This window comes from Alligator sinensis, unplaced genomic scaffold, assembly GCF_000455745.1.
Source record: "Alligator sinensis unplaced genomic scaffold, ASM45574v1 scaffold830_1, whole genome shotgun sequence".
NCBI lineage: Eukaryota > Metazoa > Chordata > Crocodylia > Alligatoridae > Alligator > Alligator sinensis.
Window position 1 is genome coordinate 1,251,343 of NW_005842309.1, and position 15,772 is coordinate 1,267,114.

Consider the following 15,772-nt stretch of genomic DNA (forward strand, 5'->3'; position numbering starts at 1 on the left):
TGGAAATGATTTGATGGTATTGTTGAGTTTTTTGGTGAAAAGGGGAGTAGGATCTTCTTGTAGTTCTTTGTAGTAGGTGGTGTCAGAGAGCTGTCTCTTGGCTTCCTTTATGTAATCCTCACAGTTTAGGATGACTATGGCTCCTCCTTTATCTGCTGGTTTTATTACTATTTGGTGGTTAGATCTTAGAGATTCTATGGCCTTTTTCTCTGGTAGAGAGAGGTTGTTGTGGTGGCGTGTGTTGCTGATTATTTCATTGTTCATTCTTTCCCTGAAGTAGTCAACGTAGCGGTCAAGGTTAGGGTTTCGTCCACTGCGAGAGACGAGCCTATGAGCTCCATTTCATCAACCTGCTGGATACTAGAGATCAGGGACTAAACATAGACATTGGATTTTTGATACGTTATAATCTGCCTGGCAACCGACTCCCCCGCCCAGCCCAGCCCAGCCCCTGGCTTGTTTACTTTTCATTCCATCCAGGAAGAGCACACACCAACTGCTGCAGCTTCCTGAGCCTGACGAAAGGTTTTTGAACCCGAAAGCTTGCTTAATAACTATTCTCCAACCATTTGGGTTGGTCTAATAAAAGATATCAAATTCACCCAAGGAACCTTGTCTGCCTAATACCTAAATATTGCACTTTTAATTCAAACAGATCCCAGAATGCTTTGCAAATATATACATTATAACCCCACTGAAATTCAGATGATAACTGCCAGGTAAATCTACATTATATAACCAGAAACTGGCAAGGAAAGTTGGGCCAATTAACCTATACAAACGGTTACCTTTACCAAAAGTACAGGTAGGTTATTGTGGAGGTTTACATGATGCCAGCAGAGAATCTTAAGTTTATAAGAGTTTTATATCAGAAATCTTGATCCTGAAATATGCCTAATGTCTCAGCTCCCACTGACACCTTACCAAATCTAGCTTCAACTGGTCAAACATTTATAGCTTATTTAATAACAATAGCTTGATTAACCAGATAGCTCATGGTTGCCTTATATTACGTACGCAGCCACTTTGAAATTATTTTGTCTGTTAGGTATACATCCTGTTAATCAGAACTCTTACACTTAGTTGTACAAATACATAGTTAGACAATTGTAAAAAATTAGGGCTGCGTGAAGCTTCTGTCACTGATTCGATTTGGCCCGATTCGGTGGCTGAATCTCCAAATCTGAATCAAATCAGAGGACCCTTTAATTTCTCCAAATCGGATCGGAACCGTCTTAATCAATTGAGAGAGATTTGGAAAGATTCAGTAATTCAGACATAGACATAGCTTAAAATTTTTTTCTACATACCTCAAGGTAGCAGGTGGCTCATGAATGCTGCGATGGTGGGGTGGATAGAACATCCCACAGAAGCGTGGGGGGCTCCCCAGCACGCTCAGCAGCAGACCCGGAAGTGGACCAGAAGCACTTCCGGTCCACTTCCATGTCTGCTGGACAGCGCGCAGGGCCCCCTGCCTTGGTGACTGGTGCCTCTTGGGTTTGGGGGGGCACTTCCGGATTTGCCACCAAGCATGCGGGGGGTCCCCCCACGCTCCTGGGGATACACCATCTGCGAGCTGCGCTGGTACCTTGAGGTATGTAAAGAAAACATTTAAAGCTGTGTCTATGGCTGAATCACTGATTCTCGGAATTAGCATTGAATCTTTAGATTCGGATTCAGCTGAATCAAATTGGGGACAGTGATCCGTTTCAACGAATCGAATCACTGTCCCTGATTCGGGCCAAACCCGAATCCAAATCGAATAGGGCCTGTTTCACACACCCCTATAAAAAATCTACTGTGAGATGTAGAGTTAAAATCCTTCTGAAAAATACTTACCACCCAAGCATGGTTGCTGTTTTTCACAATTAACATTCCTTTACCCATTTTACAATTTTTCTTTTTAATATATGAAAAATTAGTAGAGCAGAGCAATAACAAATCGCTTGCCTCGTTTCATTTAAAATCAAAGTTGGATTTGAATGATATAAAGTGTAACTCGCTTCCCCCTGAAAACTAGTAGATTTATTTTTTATTATTATTATTCAAACTCAAATCATGTTAGAGCCATGAAACTTTTTTAGGGTACACCAATGCAGAAGCAAAACCCACATAGGTCAGTGAATCATAAACCACAAAGCAGGGTTTGAAATGTAATCTCAAGAGACTTGCTGATCTACTTAGGTTCTCACTCAGGGCCACTCTAACAACACAGCAGCTGATTGATCCACTTTGTTGTGCCTGAGCTCCTTCATGTTCAATGTTTTGTGATGTATGTAAAATATAGTTCTAATTTCATGACCCATCCCTGCCACACCCTCAAAAGAGAGGGTTTGGGAATGACACCTGGTGGTCCTGGGCAAGCAAGCAGTAGGGAAGCATGCTTCTGGAACAGTAATCAGCACTGGCAGGGATTAAAGAGTGGTATGGCAACATTTACTAGGTCTGGGCTAGTATTCATTTTGGATTCAGATTCGGCCGATTTGGGGGACAGTGATTCGATTCGGTGATTTGAATCACTGTCCCGAATTGATTCAGACAAATCTGATTTGGAGATTCGGCTGCTGCCAATTTGGCTGAATATCCAAATTACACAGGCCACATCCCCTGCCCACTGTCCCAGTCCTGCCTGCTCCAGCTCCCGCTCTTTGAAAAAAAAAGCCCCCATTCACCAGCTGCTGCTAGGCGGGGTTGTGATCCCCACTGCTCCATGTTGCGTGGGGAGCTCTGCCAGGAGCCCCCTGACTCCCACCCACTCTCCCAGCCCCTCCTCCCCGCCCACCATGGCTGCCCCAGCTCCCGGCCCTTTTAAAAAAAGCAAAAAAAAAAAAAGCCATGACTTAGTAGCTCGTACCAGGTGTGGAGGGCGATCCCCGCTGCCCCACACTGCATGGGGGACTCTGTCATGAGCCCTGAGGCTGCTGCAGCAGCTGCTGAGTCAGGGGGTTGCTGCTTTTTGTTTGTTTTTTTTTAAAGGGCCGGGAGCTGGGGCTGGGCGGGGCAGCCACAGGGGGGCCTGGGAGAGTGGGCAGGGGTCAGGGGACTGGTGGTACAGCTCCCCATGGAGCATGGGGCAGTTGGGCGGCAGCAGGGATCACCCCCTCGCCTGGCAGCAGCCGGTGAGTGGTTTGTTTGTTTTTTTTTAAAGCACTGGAGCTGGGCTGGGTGGGGCAGGCGGCAGTCAGCAGGATTGGGGGAGTGGGCAGGGGATGGGGCCTGGCAGGGGTCCCCCCGTGGTCCAGACCCCCACCTTCCCCACCCCCTACTTACCAGCTCGGAGTCCAGGTCCAGCTCCCTGCTGCAGTGAGCAGGGACTGCCCGGATCGCCAAAGCTCTCCGAATCTTTTCCGAATCGATCGGAGAGCTTCGAATCGATTCTGACCTTTTAATTGGTTTCCTGATTCAATTTGTATTCAGAGTTTCTGCCACCAAATTGGGCTGAATCTCCTCCGAATCGAATCAGCACCCGAAGCTTCACACAGCCCTAACATTAACATCTGCCACCACAAATGAAAAGGGAAGATTCAAGTATGTCTAGCCCCAAGATGGAAAGGCAAGAGAAGGCAGGAAAGGCGGACATGAAGTAAGTATTAAAATGACATGGCACAGTACAGTCATAAATCTTTCCCTCTTGGCATATGAAGGTCAAGCAAGTATTCTGTGTATATGCAGGAGTCTGGAAGTGGTCTGGAAAATTAGATTTTACAAATTTACAGTATGTGCTAACTTTATTTGTTCCTTGTAATACGTTGCTTTCTGTTTCAGTAACATGCAAATCCAAGATTCTTCAGCTGTTAATTAAAAAAAAAATAGTCTGACATCAGCTTGCTAGGATGAGGCATTAAACCAAGGTCCTTTCAACCTTTCTCTGATAGGGTGTGCAGCTGGGAGTTAGGCTCATGACTCATTAAAAAAAAAAAGGGACACATTTTACTGTCTTCCTCAAAATTATTTCTCGTAGGAAATTAGGGCCTTCTGTCTAAAAGGATGCTTGAGCTTTGCTAGGTGCCATGGGAAGTTCCAGGGGGTGCAGTTGCCACCCGCCTTTGACTGTGCAGCACATGCGCTGTGAGTTCTGAGTTCAGTGACTTGGCAGCGTTGGTAAGGCCCTGGGACCCAGGAGCTAACTCTGTCATTGCTCAGCCTCTCGCCTTGCCTGCTGCTGAATTCGTAGCCCCACAGAGCTCACCACGCATGCACTTGTAATGTGTTTTACTATCATTCCTGTTATCCTATTACTGTATTCCTATCTTGCTGTTATTTGGCTAAGGAATCCATATGCAAAACTATATGGCTGCTGCTTCAGAGCCCTGCCTGAGAACATCTTCTATTGCCCTGTCATCCTACAGCTTCTATGCAGTGACCTTTCACTTGATGTTAGGAGGTATCAGGTGTGGGACAAAAAACACTTTCAGGGAGGCTGATTCTAAGAGTCAAAACACCCTGTTTTGTCATACTGTCAGGAATGCAGTTTGCTTCGGTGACTTACACCTTGATGCATAACACTCAAATTAAGCTTTAACTGAGTTGGGTTAAGAACATTTTTTCCATACGATAATGTTTCTCACACCTTCCTCCCAAGTGTCTCATGATGGCAATTGCAAAAGACAGCATCAAGCTTAGGTGGACCTCATTTGGTGTGGTAATTCATATCTTCTTTAACTTCTGGAGATGACAGCACATGTTAGTGAGAAGATGCTTAGAAGTGGCCCAAAGAGCTTTTATTCAGGGGGTTGTGTTTTTCCTGCATCAACAGTTGATGCTATTATGAATGTAAAAAATAGCTTACAGAGGTGTAGTGCCTCCTGATGTTCTTGGTGCTTATGATGCCATCAGGGCCTTCCCAGGTATGCTGAAGATGAGCCTTTTTTTTCAAACTGACCTGTTTTAAACTATGTTAATAGATAAGTTTTAAATTTGTGGGTACAGTCTGATTTGGGATTCTCTGAAAGCTGTTAGGTTCAAACATTCATTAGAGGAGCTATATCCTGTATCTCTAAGAAATAAATACACATTCTACATTTTTTCAATGGTACTGTTCTTTTTTAATTTGTTCTTTCTGAGTACAATACATATGAACATGTGGATATTTGATCTGTATAATTAAAACTGAAGGCTTTTCTAGTGTCTTCTTGTATTAAAAATTATAATGTGCCATAGTTGTAAGGGAAAAGACTTGATGAGTAAAATAAATCTTTGCCAGCTCAAACCTCTTTGATCATACTGAAGAAAAAGGTGTAATTTTGTTGTATACCATTTTAAAGCGTTGTTTGTTCTTATTCATATCCTAAATAGAATATGGGGTAATACCGTAGCTTGCTTTGTCTTTAGTACAATTGATATACGAAATCATGAGGTGGAATAAAGTGCTTTGCCATGATTGATTCTGAACTGTGGCAGTTACACTTACTTCACACATTTTCTTTGTCATCCATAAAGCAAGGCTCACTGATTTCAGCTTCACTTAATCTTAAATATAGATCTACTTGCTCTTTATAAGGATAGACTGCATTTCTGAAGTGATGTTCTGTTTCCTTACAAGATTCCAGAGCTACATCTTGTGGACTTCACATTAAATTCATCACAGTATGCTTAGGAGATCTGATTAATTTTTTGGATTAGTGCTCATAAGCACTCTCAGAATTAGGGTTTCATTATGGTAGGTATTGTATAAACACACATGCAGTGTCTGCCCTGAAAAATTTACACATAGGTTTAAGAGGAGGCATTATAGTTGATTGGGACTGGCAATGGGAAGGAATTGTTTCAGTGACACAATCATGGCTACACATAAACGAGGTGGGGCACAATTTGATGTTTCTGAGTAATTTGAATTTTTTTTGTAAAAGATTCTGTTATCTGTGACTGTCCCTTCATTTTGCCATTATTATGTGGCTAATTTCATGCAGGTGTCACAGAAGTGAGTCTTGAGGAGCTAATCGAACATTAGAACGAATTACTAGCAAAGGCATTTGTAATGATTTTAATGGTGTATTTTTACATTTATTCCTCACAATGGTTGTATCTACTTTACAAGCTTAACAGCATGTAATTAAGTTTTGGCAATCATGCAAAAGTGAGATATTTAAATATAGATGTAGTGAAATACTCCTACTCTCCCTCATACAATGGTTGAAAACAATGCAACATCTTAAGACTTCGTGGAGCCTACTTCTGATGAAATACCAGATCTGTAATATCAAGAGATTTTATTACTTGTTTTATGGGTGTTTTATGTGCTGGGTTTCACATCCACTGAAGACAATGGAAAAATTCATAGCGACTTTAATGAGCCCTGGGTTGAGCTTTCAATTCTTCAATATCTTTTTATCTTAAATATAATATCTTGCTTTTTTACATATTGCTAAAAGTAATCTGAAAGGAAGTGAGAGAATGAAAGATGTTTAAACAAAGTGAAGTAAAGAACGCATTAAATGAGCACACAAATTTGGCAGGAAAGTGTTTTCTAAAGAATTAACATTTCCTTAAAAAACAAAAAGTGTGAGGTTGAACTAGTTATAGATTAGGTGGCCTATTTTAAGCTTTTTCTTTGCCCACAGTTGCTTTCAGTAGAGCCTATCCTAACAAATGTGTATATGTGTTTAAATAACTCCCTTTCCCCTCCCTTACTTAAGTTGGAATTTGTCTGATTTGTACTTCTCACTTTAAATGTTAATGCATTTTGCTCTAGCAGATGGTAGTTTCTGTTATGGAGAAGTTAAATCTAGATTCATCCTAAGACCTGTGTTATTTTTTGTGTCTAAACTGAAGGTAACTCCTGTCATCTCTTCAGTAAATCTCTATTCATATTGTCTGCTGTAGACTCAAGCACTCTCTTATCTTACAGTATTTGTACCATCCCCTTTTTTCATAGATGACACTATTTTGCCATTTCCTACAGTGATTATTCTGATTCCCACGTAAATGGTGTATTGCATTTATGAACGCTAATACCTGCAAACTTGTCATTGTTTTGTAACAACCTGATAAGTCACAGTAGAGAGAAGGCTGATTCTTCTTGCCCTGAAACAATAATTAACATTTTTGTTTTGTTGATGCACTGTTGACAGAAATTCCTGAGGTACCAGCTGAAGAATTGGATGCTCTACAGAATTTCTGCACCATTAAGATAAGCCAGATCCATCATCAGTTGATCTGTGAGCAGTCTAACAGTTGCAAACACAAAGAGTTGCAGCATGGATTCACTTCAGAGAAGTCAGTGACAGGTGCCTTAAACTGTATTGTTCCTGATCAGCTAGTGAACAGAATCCACCTGAAAAATATCAGGGAGACAGTGAAACAGGTACTGAAACCAAAGACTAAATTTGCCTAGTTTTTTGGAGAGGACTGCAAAAGAAAAACTAATAAAGTGAGGTCTAAATCCTGCAAGCCTCACTTGTGCAGAACTCCCGCTGGCTTGAGTTTTGCCTGATTTTGCAGAATTTGCCTTTCTGATTTTTCTTGTTAAAATAACTCCTGTCAGTAAATGTTAGTAAAGAATTATATAAAAATTTCCAGCTGACATTATGCTAATTTTTCAGTGAGATACTATATATGACATGAGAGACATGTTGAGGGGATGGACAAATGCATCTTTTAACCATTTTAAAAAGGTGTAGGGATTACTGCTACTTAGAAGTATGCATCAGCTGTTATGATCTGATACAGCTGCTTGAGGTGGCTTGTCATCTCTACTGCAAGAGTGCCCTCAGCAATTAAGATACAAAGTGCCACTTTTTTTGTCAAGGGATCATCTGTGCCAGGGTGTATCCCAGCACAGCTGATCCCAATTAATTGGCAGGTACACACGTTGCCCAGGGTTGTTGTTTTACAGGGCTGGGTCCCTGCATCTTCTGGGTCTTCAGGGACCCAATCCTGTGTGACAACAGCCTGGTTGCCTGGTCCTGGGTCAGGGTGCATACCTGGAAACACAGCATGGGAAACGCCATGGGGTTTCTTTGCTCTGCAGCATGAAATGTGTGCCCTGAATCTTCTGCTGGGGAACTCCTAAGCTGGGCATCTGCAAGCACAGAGTAGAGAATCCCATGGAGCTCCCCTGTTCTGCAGCATAAAGGGAGATTCTGGGGCACACGTTTTCATGATGCAGAGCGAGGGACCCCCATGGGATTCCTTGCTCCACACTTGCCGATGTATGTCTGGGGTGAAGAGGGGCTGGGATTGGGGTTGAAACAGTGGCTGTGAAATGCCTGAGTTCCCTATCCTGCTCTATTGCCAAGAATAAGCATTCAGATACCTTTGCAGTGTCCCAGGACAAACTTACCACATTTTTTGTGGCAGCAGATTTTGGGCTTTGTTCTGGGATACCTGTGAGGGATGTCTGAACAGGTACTGCTCTGTTCTGGAACAAAGCAGTTTGTCCTGCCACAAACAGGACATCTGCTTCTGCCCTTAGTCATATTTAGACAAGGGAAATAGAACTGGGGCTGGACATCAAGGCACTTTCACAAAAATAGAAATGCGAATAGCTATGTAATATATTTGGGGCCAGATTCTACCCACTTGCGTCCCTAATGTATAAGAGTGGGGGGTTCCAAAAAGCTCCTATCAGGCGCATCTACACATGATGATACATCACTGTAGCAACGCACTGCAACAACGTAGCATCAATGGGCAAAAACAGTGATGATGCAGCTGTGTTGCTTTAGTGATGCGCTCCCTCAGTATAGCGCATCGCTACAGGGACATAGCAGCTAAAAATCGTGCCGCATAGCGTAGTACAAGCTGTTATTGCATCATCATTGAGTAATTCTGAAAGGAAGTACTAAATGACAGCGCAGTAACAACAGTGCCATAGGAGCACATGTAGATGCTTCCACCATGTACCTCTTCCCTGCTGTTTGGTGCAGTGACTGGTCACAGTTATGGTCCCTGCTTGCCACCTTCATTTTGTGTCTCTAGAGTATGTGAATGTGGTCTGTAGGAAAGTTTTTTTTCTCAAAAAGGAAACATCTTGCTGTGTAGATATTCACCTTTGGGTCACGTGGCCGTTGGCATATGTGACATGCCAGATAGCTTAGCTTGTAGTTAGAAAAACTGGCACCCAGTTTTCTCGGTTGAAAGGTAAGATCTATGGAGAGGCAGGAAAGGTATTTCTGTCTTCAGTAAGGGTTTATTCACTGCTGCTAAGAATAACACATTAATTAAATACCTTCTAAACTAAGGTTACAGTGAAAATTGTTGGGTTTTATTTGTCTGTCTCTTGCAAGTAAAACAATCAGTGTTTAAAAAACTTCTGGTAGTAAAAACATTAGGTACCTTATCTTTTTTTTCCTACTTCCTCCATTTTAATTTTTAACACTTGCCTAAAGTATAACATCTTCCTGATAGAATTTGGGTTGCATTAGCGTATTTGTTAGGATGTGTATGTATCATCTTAACACAGTTTGAAGAGCTTTTCTTTTCAACCAGCCCAGCGTTCTTTCCTGTAAGACACAAACTGAGACAACCAGTCCCCCACTTCTGGTGTGTGTGCGTGTGCGCACGCACGCGCGCGCGTGTGTGTGTGTGTGTGTGTAATCACAGAACTGTTTTTTATTCACCAATGATCCTTGAATTCTAACTTGAATATGCTGCTGTGGCAATCATCACCTACAGATGCCTTTACCCATAAATCTGGGTCTTGGCAAGTGCCTGTGCTTTTTTTTAAACTGGTACAGCATGTCTGCATCTGGAGCAATAATTCTGATAGAACCAAAAAAAAGGGTTTTGAATAGTAATGACAGTCATTTATTTTGCTTCAAACGCTATTACAGACATTTGGTTTAATTTACAATCATATAGCATGTACAGTTAATTGTTAACATATTCATCAGCCCAGCCTGTGCCAGGCAGGCTAGGAATAGTATTTTTAAGTCAGTTACCAGGCATTGGCTGCTTTAGTTTTTTTTTAATGTTTTGAAATTATAGCAAGCTACCTCCTTTATTCTATCAATGCTTAGTAAAAAAACCAAACAAACAAAAAACTCACCCCCACCCAAAAAAAATAAATAAAAAAAAGCTTACTAAATCTGTTAGTCTACCGGCCTGTCCTTTTTTTTTTTTTTGCTGTTATTGTTTCTACATGTATGAAACTGTCTAGAATTGTTACTCATTTAGTTCTGTACAAGTGAGATCAGACCAAAATTAGGTATGCTGTTATTTTCTGAAAAGTCTTCAAACTTTTATGGTAGATAAACCAACACAGGTATTTATAAATACTGTTCAGTGCATTGAAGGAAACTGCTTTTACAATTTGACACTAGTTTTAATTCAGAACTGAACATAAATATTTGAATTGATACTGCTCCAGAGTTCTTTTTGTCTTAAAAGTTGTAAAGATTATCTATTAAAAATGGAATATGAGGCCAGACATACACTAGCAGAGACTTTTAGGTACAGAAATACCAATATATAATAGCAAAGCATGCCCCACATAAATACAGGGAAAAGTGTCCATGGGGTAAATTTAACAAATCCACTGTGAGTTAAACAGGCTATGCCAGAAAAAGTTCAATGTTACCAGTATAATTGGGTGCCTATACATGAGCACTGAGACTGCTCCAGCATGTTGAAATTCCAGTGCATTAGAACAGACTTGATTAATCAAGTCTGCTAGAGTGTGGCAATTGCTGTGCTTCAGCAGCTTTCTGCGCCTCATGTATCAGTGTCCTCACAGTTAAAAGTGGCAGTGGAGGTGCTTGAATTAAAGCTCGTTCAATGAGCTTTAGTTCAAGTGCCCCCATTGCCATTTTTAAGCACAAGGATGCTGATACATGGGACATGGTAGTGCTTTAATTAGAGTGGCTCCAAGAGCCGCTCTAATTAAAATGCCACTCCCCTCCCCATCCCTCTCTGAGCCATGTAAAAGTAACCTTTGTGTCCTTACAATAAGCTTCAACTGGTACATGTAGGTCAAGATTCCAACTTCTGCTGCCAGCATAACTGGCAGCAGAAGTTGGAATCTTGACAGTGTAGACAGAATCTTGGTGTAGAATCTTGGTGTAGACAGCTTCTGTTTTAGACCAATTCAGCAACCGAAAGACAAAGCAGATATATTACAAACCAGTGATATGATGGCTGGAGAAAAAACACATTAACCTTAAATGAAACTAAGTTATTGATGCTGAAAAGGGTAGCACATGGGGAAAAGCAAATGAAGTTCAGTGTAAAAGTCATTTCAGCCTGGTTCATCAAAAGTATACTGTGAAAAAGATTAAGTAACTTACAACTGTCTTGATGTGCAAACCTTTGTCTCTAGAAGTTTTACATATACACATATGTGCTTGCATACGCACATACTTACTGTTTTTTAATGGTTGTGATCAACCTGCTAGGACAGATATTACTCATTATTTCAACTTTTCATCTTTCAGGTGACTGAAACAAAAGTACACCAGACTTCGCAGTGCCCTGATTGTCAGAAGAAAAAAGCTGAACTGGCCAAGGTTACCTTTCTCAGACAAAGAAAAACACTTATGGAGGGATGTTTGCTTCAAGAAAAGTTGGAAGAACAGATATATACCAAAGTGAGCAAAAGTTATTCAAAGAAATGCTATGGCACATTTTACATACACGCTGAAGTAGCTGGCGGGGGGGGGGGGGGGGGGGGGGGACACATTGACCCGAATGAAATGCAAGTCAGGATGGAATTTAACCCATGTTACTACAGCATACATGAGGCCACATCCTCACTTCATGCAGCTGAATCAGTGGCACGACTGATTTGCAATGGCTGAAAATGTGGCTTGTGATGTCCCAGACTTCCTTTTGAGCTCATCTAGATTTATTTCCCTCAATCTCTTTTCTAGTTGCTTAGCCAGGTACAAAGTGTTACATAATATGGTCATTGCCCCATGATGTTTCCTGCTTACATTTCCACAGACTTTCCTTACTTGCTTTCCAGCTGGTTGGCAAGGAATGAGGTAAACGGAGACTGCAACACTGCATGGATGCAGATGCAGCCTTATAATTTCAGAGCCTGTTCCTGGTACTCGTTCTTCACCACATCCCTATTATAGATCTGCTATTTGAATTTGAAAAAAGTGCTCAGATATCAGATGAGGGGAAAAAAACATTTTTTTTGTTATAGTTAAACTGAGATCAAGGTAGCAGCATCTGGTGGATAATAGATTTGGAATAGCAATGTTTGTCAGTACAAAATTCTCCTGTTAGATATGCATGGTTTCTCCCTGACTTCGTGGGTCCTCCCATGCCCTGAGGCCCTGTCCAAAACCAAAAGCTAGTCCTATAGTTGCTAATTTTGTAAATACTGTTTGTGTGGACATAGGGTTTGCTGCTCCCTACTGTTTCATTGTCAGGTTCCTAACAGTATGATGCAGTGAAGGAGAGTCTAATTTAATGAAGATTGGCAGGGACTCACAGAAAAAGAAAGAGTGGGTCTGCAGTGAGGTTTCTCCACCTGTCAGTGCTTCAGAACCCTCTTCCTCCCTCCTCCTCTCCCATATGTTTAAGACTATGTGTTTCTAGAAGTGTATGGCCTAGAAGATGGCTGGTGTGCAGCATCTCCTACATATCCAACAAGATTTCTTTTTGAAAGGTAATATTGACCTGACCAGAATTCTGTCCCGTGAATTGCCACTTTCATTCTAAGAAATGACTCTGGAGTTGGTTTCAGTGATATCATGTTTTGTTTGGTGGGTACCTAGGCAGGAAACAAAAGGCAGCCTGCCTCCACATCACTGCCTTAGCTACCACAGATTTCCTAAAGTCCATTGGTTGCTGTATAGTTGGTTTGCTTTCATTTCCTGCTATTTGTGAAGTGGGGCCATTCCCTAATTCTTCTCATGGAAAGCTCTGCAGGATATTGTGAACTGAGACTCACAGTTTTTTGACTCTTCATAGGAAGGATGATTTGGCCATTCAGATGGCCATCTTGTCCAAGTATGTAACAAACAGTAGGATTTTCCAAGATAAAATTTCTTATCACTTTCCTTTCATTTCAGGACTTGCTGACACTTATAGGAGAAATACACAAAAGTCTTCCGAAGCTTTCAGAGGACCCAAAGAACATATGGCAAAAACTGAAAGTGAAAGGTCAGAAAATGTAGGGTACAGTTGGGATGAAGACTAATCAAAGGCTGTAAGAGCTGAAAAAAGTGTGCTGCAGGCACTCATGTACCTAAAGCTGACTAATAAGGATTTGCTAGTGCTTGTGGTTAAATAGTCTGTAGGTGGAGCCAGATATACCCAACACAGTGGATTTTGGGTTATGATTGAACTCTGTGTCCTTCCTCAATGCAAATACTGAAATATTCTGTAACCCAGCCAAATGCATTTTTTAAATTTTGGAAGTCAACAATTTTTATTATTCTAACAAGCAATACGTTTTTTGTGTGGGTTTGCCTATGGGATATCAGAGCAGCTCACAGCTGCTTCCAACTGTAAGAGAAATAAATGGTTCTGTTTTTTGGGCAGGGAGCTACTATTATTGGGTTTCAGCTCAATCTTTGCCCGCTGCCTTCTGTTAAATTGAAAGTGAGAGCCCCAGGTGGAGTAGAGAAAGAGAAGGTTGCAAAGTAACTATAGAAGGAGTAAAATGAAACAGGTTATTTATAGAACTGAAATAATGAGAATATGAACTGAAATTAGTCAGTAACCCTGAGGATGCCAACAGGACAAGAAATGATAATAAATTAATCATAGAATCTGTCTGGAATAGGTGGTTAGGCTGAGAAACAGAACAAAATACAGAATAAAATGTCAATTAAATAATATTTTTGGTATCATTTGCTGAATGTGCTTTTGGATTTGCTGTCATTTTCCATTGATTCCAGAAAGTGAATGTCACTAAGATTGTCTCTGGGTAAATCTCTGATATGATGTAGGAAGTGCAAATAAAAAGGTTTGTGCAGGAGACCTCAGAGAGAAATGAAATCCTCTCCCTCATCCTAACCCAGAAGCAGGCATGTGGGAAGAATTACAGATACAGGAATCAATTCACCAGCAATAGCTCTCTGCACCACTCTTGCAAGGCACTTGTAGCTAATGGATCCATGTGGGTCATAGATTCGGTCTGTGCAGCCTCCATGCTTCTTCCATGTGTTCAGTGCATCTGGGTACTCTACAGCCCTAGGGAGCCTAGAAAGATTATCTTTTGTATATTAAATACATGCCTGAAGAAGGTCATTGCCTAAGAGGTCAGATGTTTGTTGAGCCATTAAAATGGCATTGCATTTTTTTTTTTCATTTTGGTTCAAGAAAATCTATTGATAGAGTTGATTTAGTGTTCTGCTTAAACAGTTTCCAAGTACACAGATCTTAAATATGTAGTACATTATACTACCTATAATATATACCTATAGTATACTATAGGTATGAAGCAGTGTATCTAGGGGTGCAAGGTGACCATGCTATTTTACAACTCACAAATCAACATTAAATCTAAAAGAGCATAAAAATAGAGGGAACAGCAAGTTCATTTACATTATCTCTTACCTTGTTGTCACAACCCAAGGGTGTGATTTTTGTTTTGTGAGTGCTTCGGCACTGCTAAATTGTTCCCGCTAAATTGCAGCTTCTTTGCACGGTGGAGTTTTCTGCTGCAGAGGAGAACCCCGGTGCAAAAGAATTCCCGCCACCAGTAGCTTTCTTTGCAGGGTGCATTTCTCTTTGTTGCAGCATAGAAATGCACGTTGCAAGGAGTTCCCACCATTCGTATTCAAATTTGTGCCCCACCATTGGCTAGTTCTAAATAATTCTTACGTGGCGACTAGTGATTGGCTTGCTAGCCGTATAAAAAGCTTGAGTGGTTTCCACCCAAGTTGGAGGACTCCATGAACACCAGGAGGAGGAGACTTCACGCTGTGTGAAGATCTCTAGGTGCTGCGGAGCCTATCGGACGCAGCGCATTTAAAGCAGGCAACAGGGGTCTGATCAGCCTCTAGCCTCTCCCCGTCGCCAAACGATTCCTCGACATATCCCTTTCCCTGTGCGCACAAGTTCCACGGAGCCTAGCAAAGTTCGTGTGAGTCTATTTTCGAGTACTTTCTTCGGTTGGCGCGATGGGCTCGCAGTTTAGAGCCTCCAACCGGATGGGCTAGAAGAATGTTCATGGGAAGGAACTCTAGTCCGCCTCTCTTCTTTTCTATCTGTAACTGCAACTCAAGCAAGTTTTCCTGCCTGCACCGCGACCATCTTCGTTCTCCGACCCAGCGTGCCCGGGCTGCTGGCCACACTCCGCGCGGAGCACAAAAAGGGCCCGGACCTCTCCTGGCCCGCACATGGCGATGGGGATGGGATCAGGAGAGAACCCGCTAGAGCTAGAATTAGTTAAGAACTGCCCGTGGCGCGATAACAAACGCTAAGTGAAAAGTTTTGAGGAGCTGGAGGCAGATATCGCTTACCACCAGGCGGGCGGAACGGGTGAGAGATTTGTCAGCAGACGCCTTTCGCTGAAGGGAGAAGAGGGAGCCTCCGAAGACGGAGCCCCGAGAGAGAGAGAAGTGTATTTGCTCCCTGCGGCGTTCGGGTGTATTATGAGCGACGAGCGGGTCCTGTTCAGGCCCCTCGATACTGTGTCCCTCACCAGAGTCAACCCGGCGGGCGCAGTGAACCCGACCCTCACCCGGGAGTGTGCCCAATGCTTACGATATGCTTGGGAAAGTGAAGAGCAGGTGCCAATCGACCGGTTCCCTGCCCTCATGGCGTCTAGATTAAGGGGTCGCGAGCTTCCATCCGAGCTCCGCGAAGATCTGGAGACGGAGGAACACGCCGCGGATGAGAGGGTGGCCCCGCGGTACGACAAGGGGGGAGA

At 42.2% G+C, this 15,772-nt stretch overlaps 1 protein-coding gene across 3 annotated transcripts in view; it reads left to right on the forward strand.

Moving 5' to 3' along the window:
• The window catches only part of CUNH8orf48 (chromosome unknown C8orf48 homolog), a 163,931-nt gene that overhangs the window by 18,906 nt on the left and 129,253 nt on the right, over nucleotides 1–15,772 (forward strand). For all 3 annotated transcript variants that reach the window (XM_025209813.1, XM_025209814.1, XM_025209815.1), the window contains exons 4-6: nucleotides 7,071–7,303; nucleotides 11,373–11,525; nucleotides 12,963–13,053. In XM_025209813.1, the coding sequence (XP_025065598.1) occupies nucleotides 7,071–7,303; nucleotides 11,373–11,525; nucleotides 12,963–13,053 (477 nt within the window). The remainder of the gene's footprint in view (nucleotides 1–7,070; nucleotides 7,304–11,372; nucleotides 11,526–12,962; nucleotides 13,054–15,772) is intronic.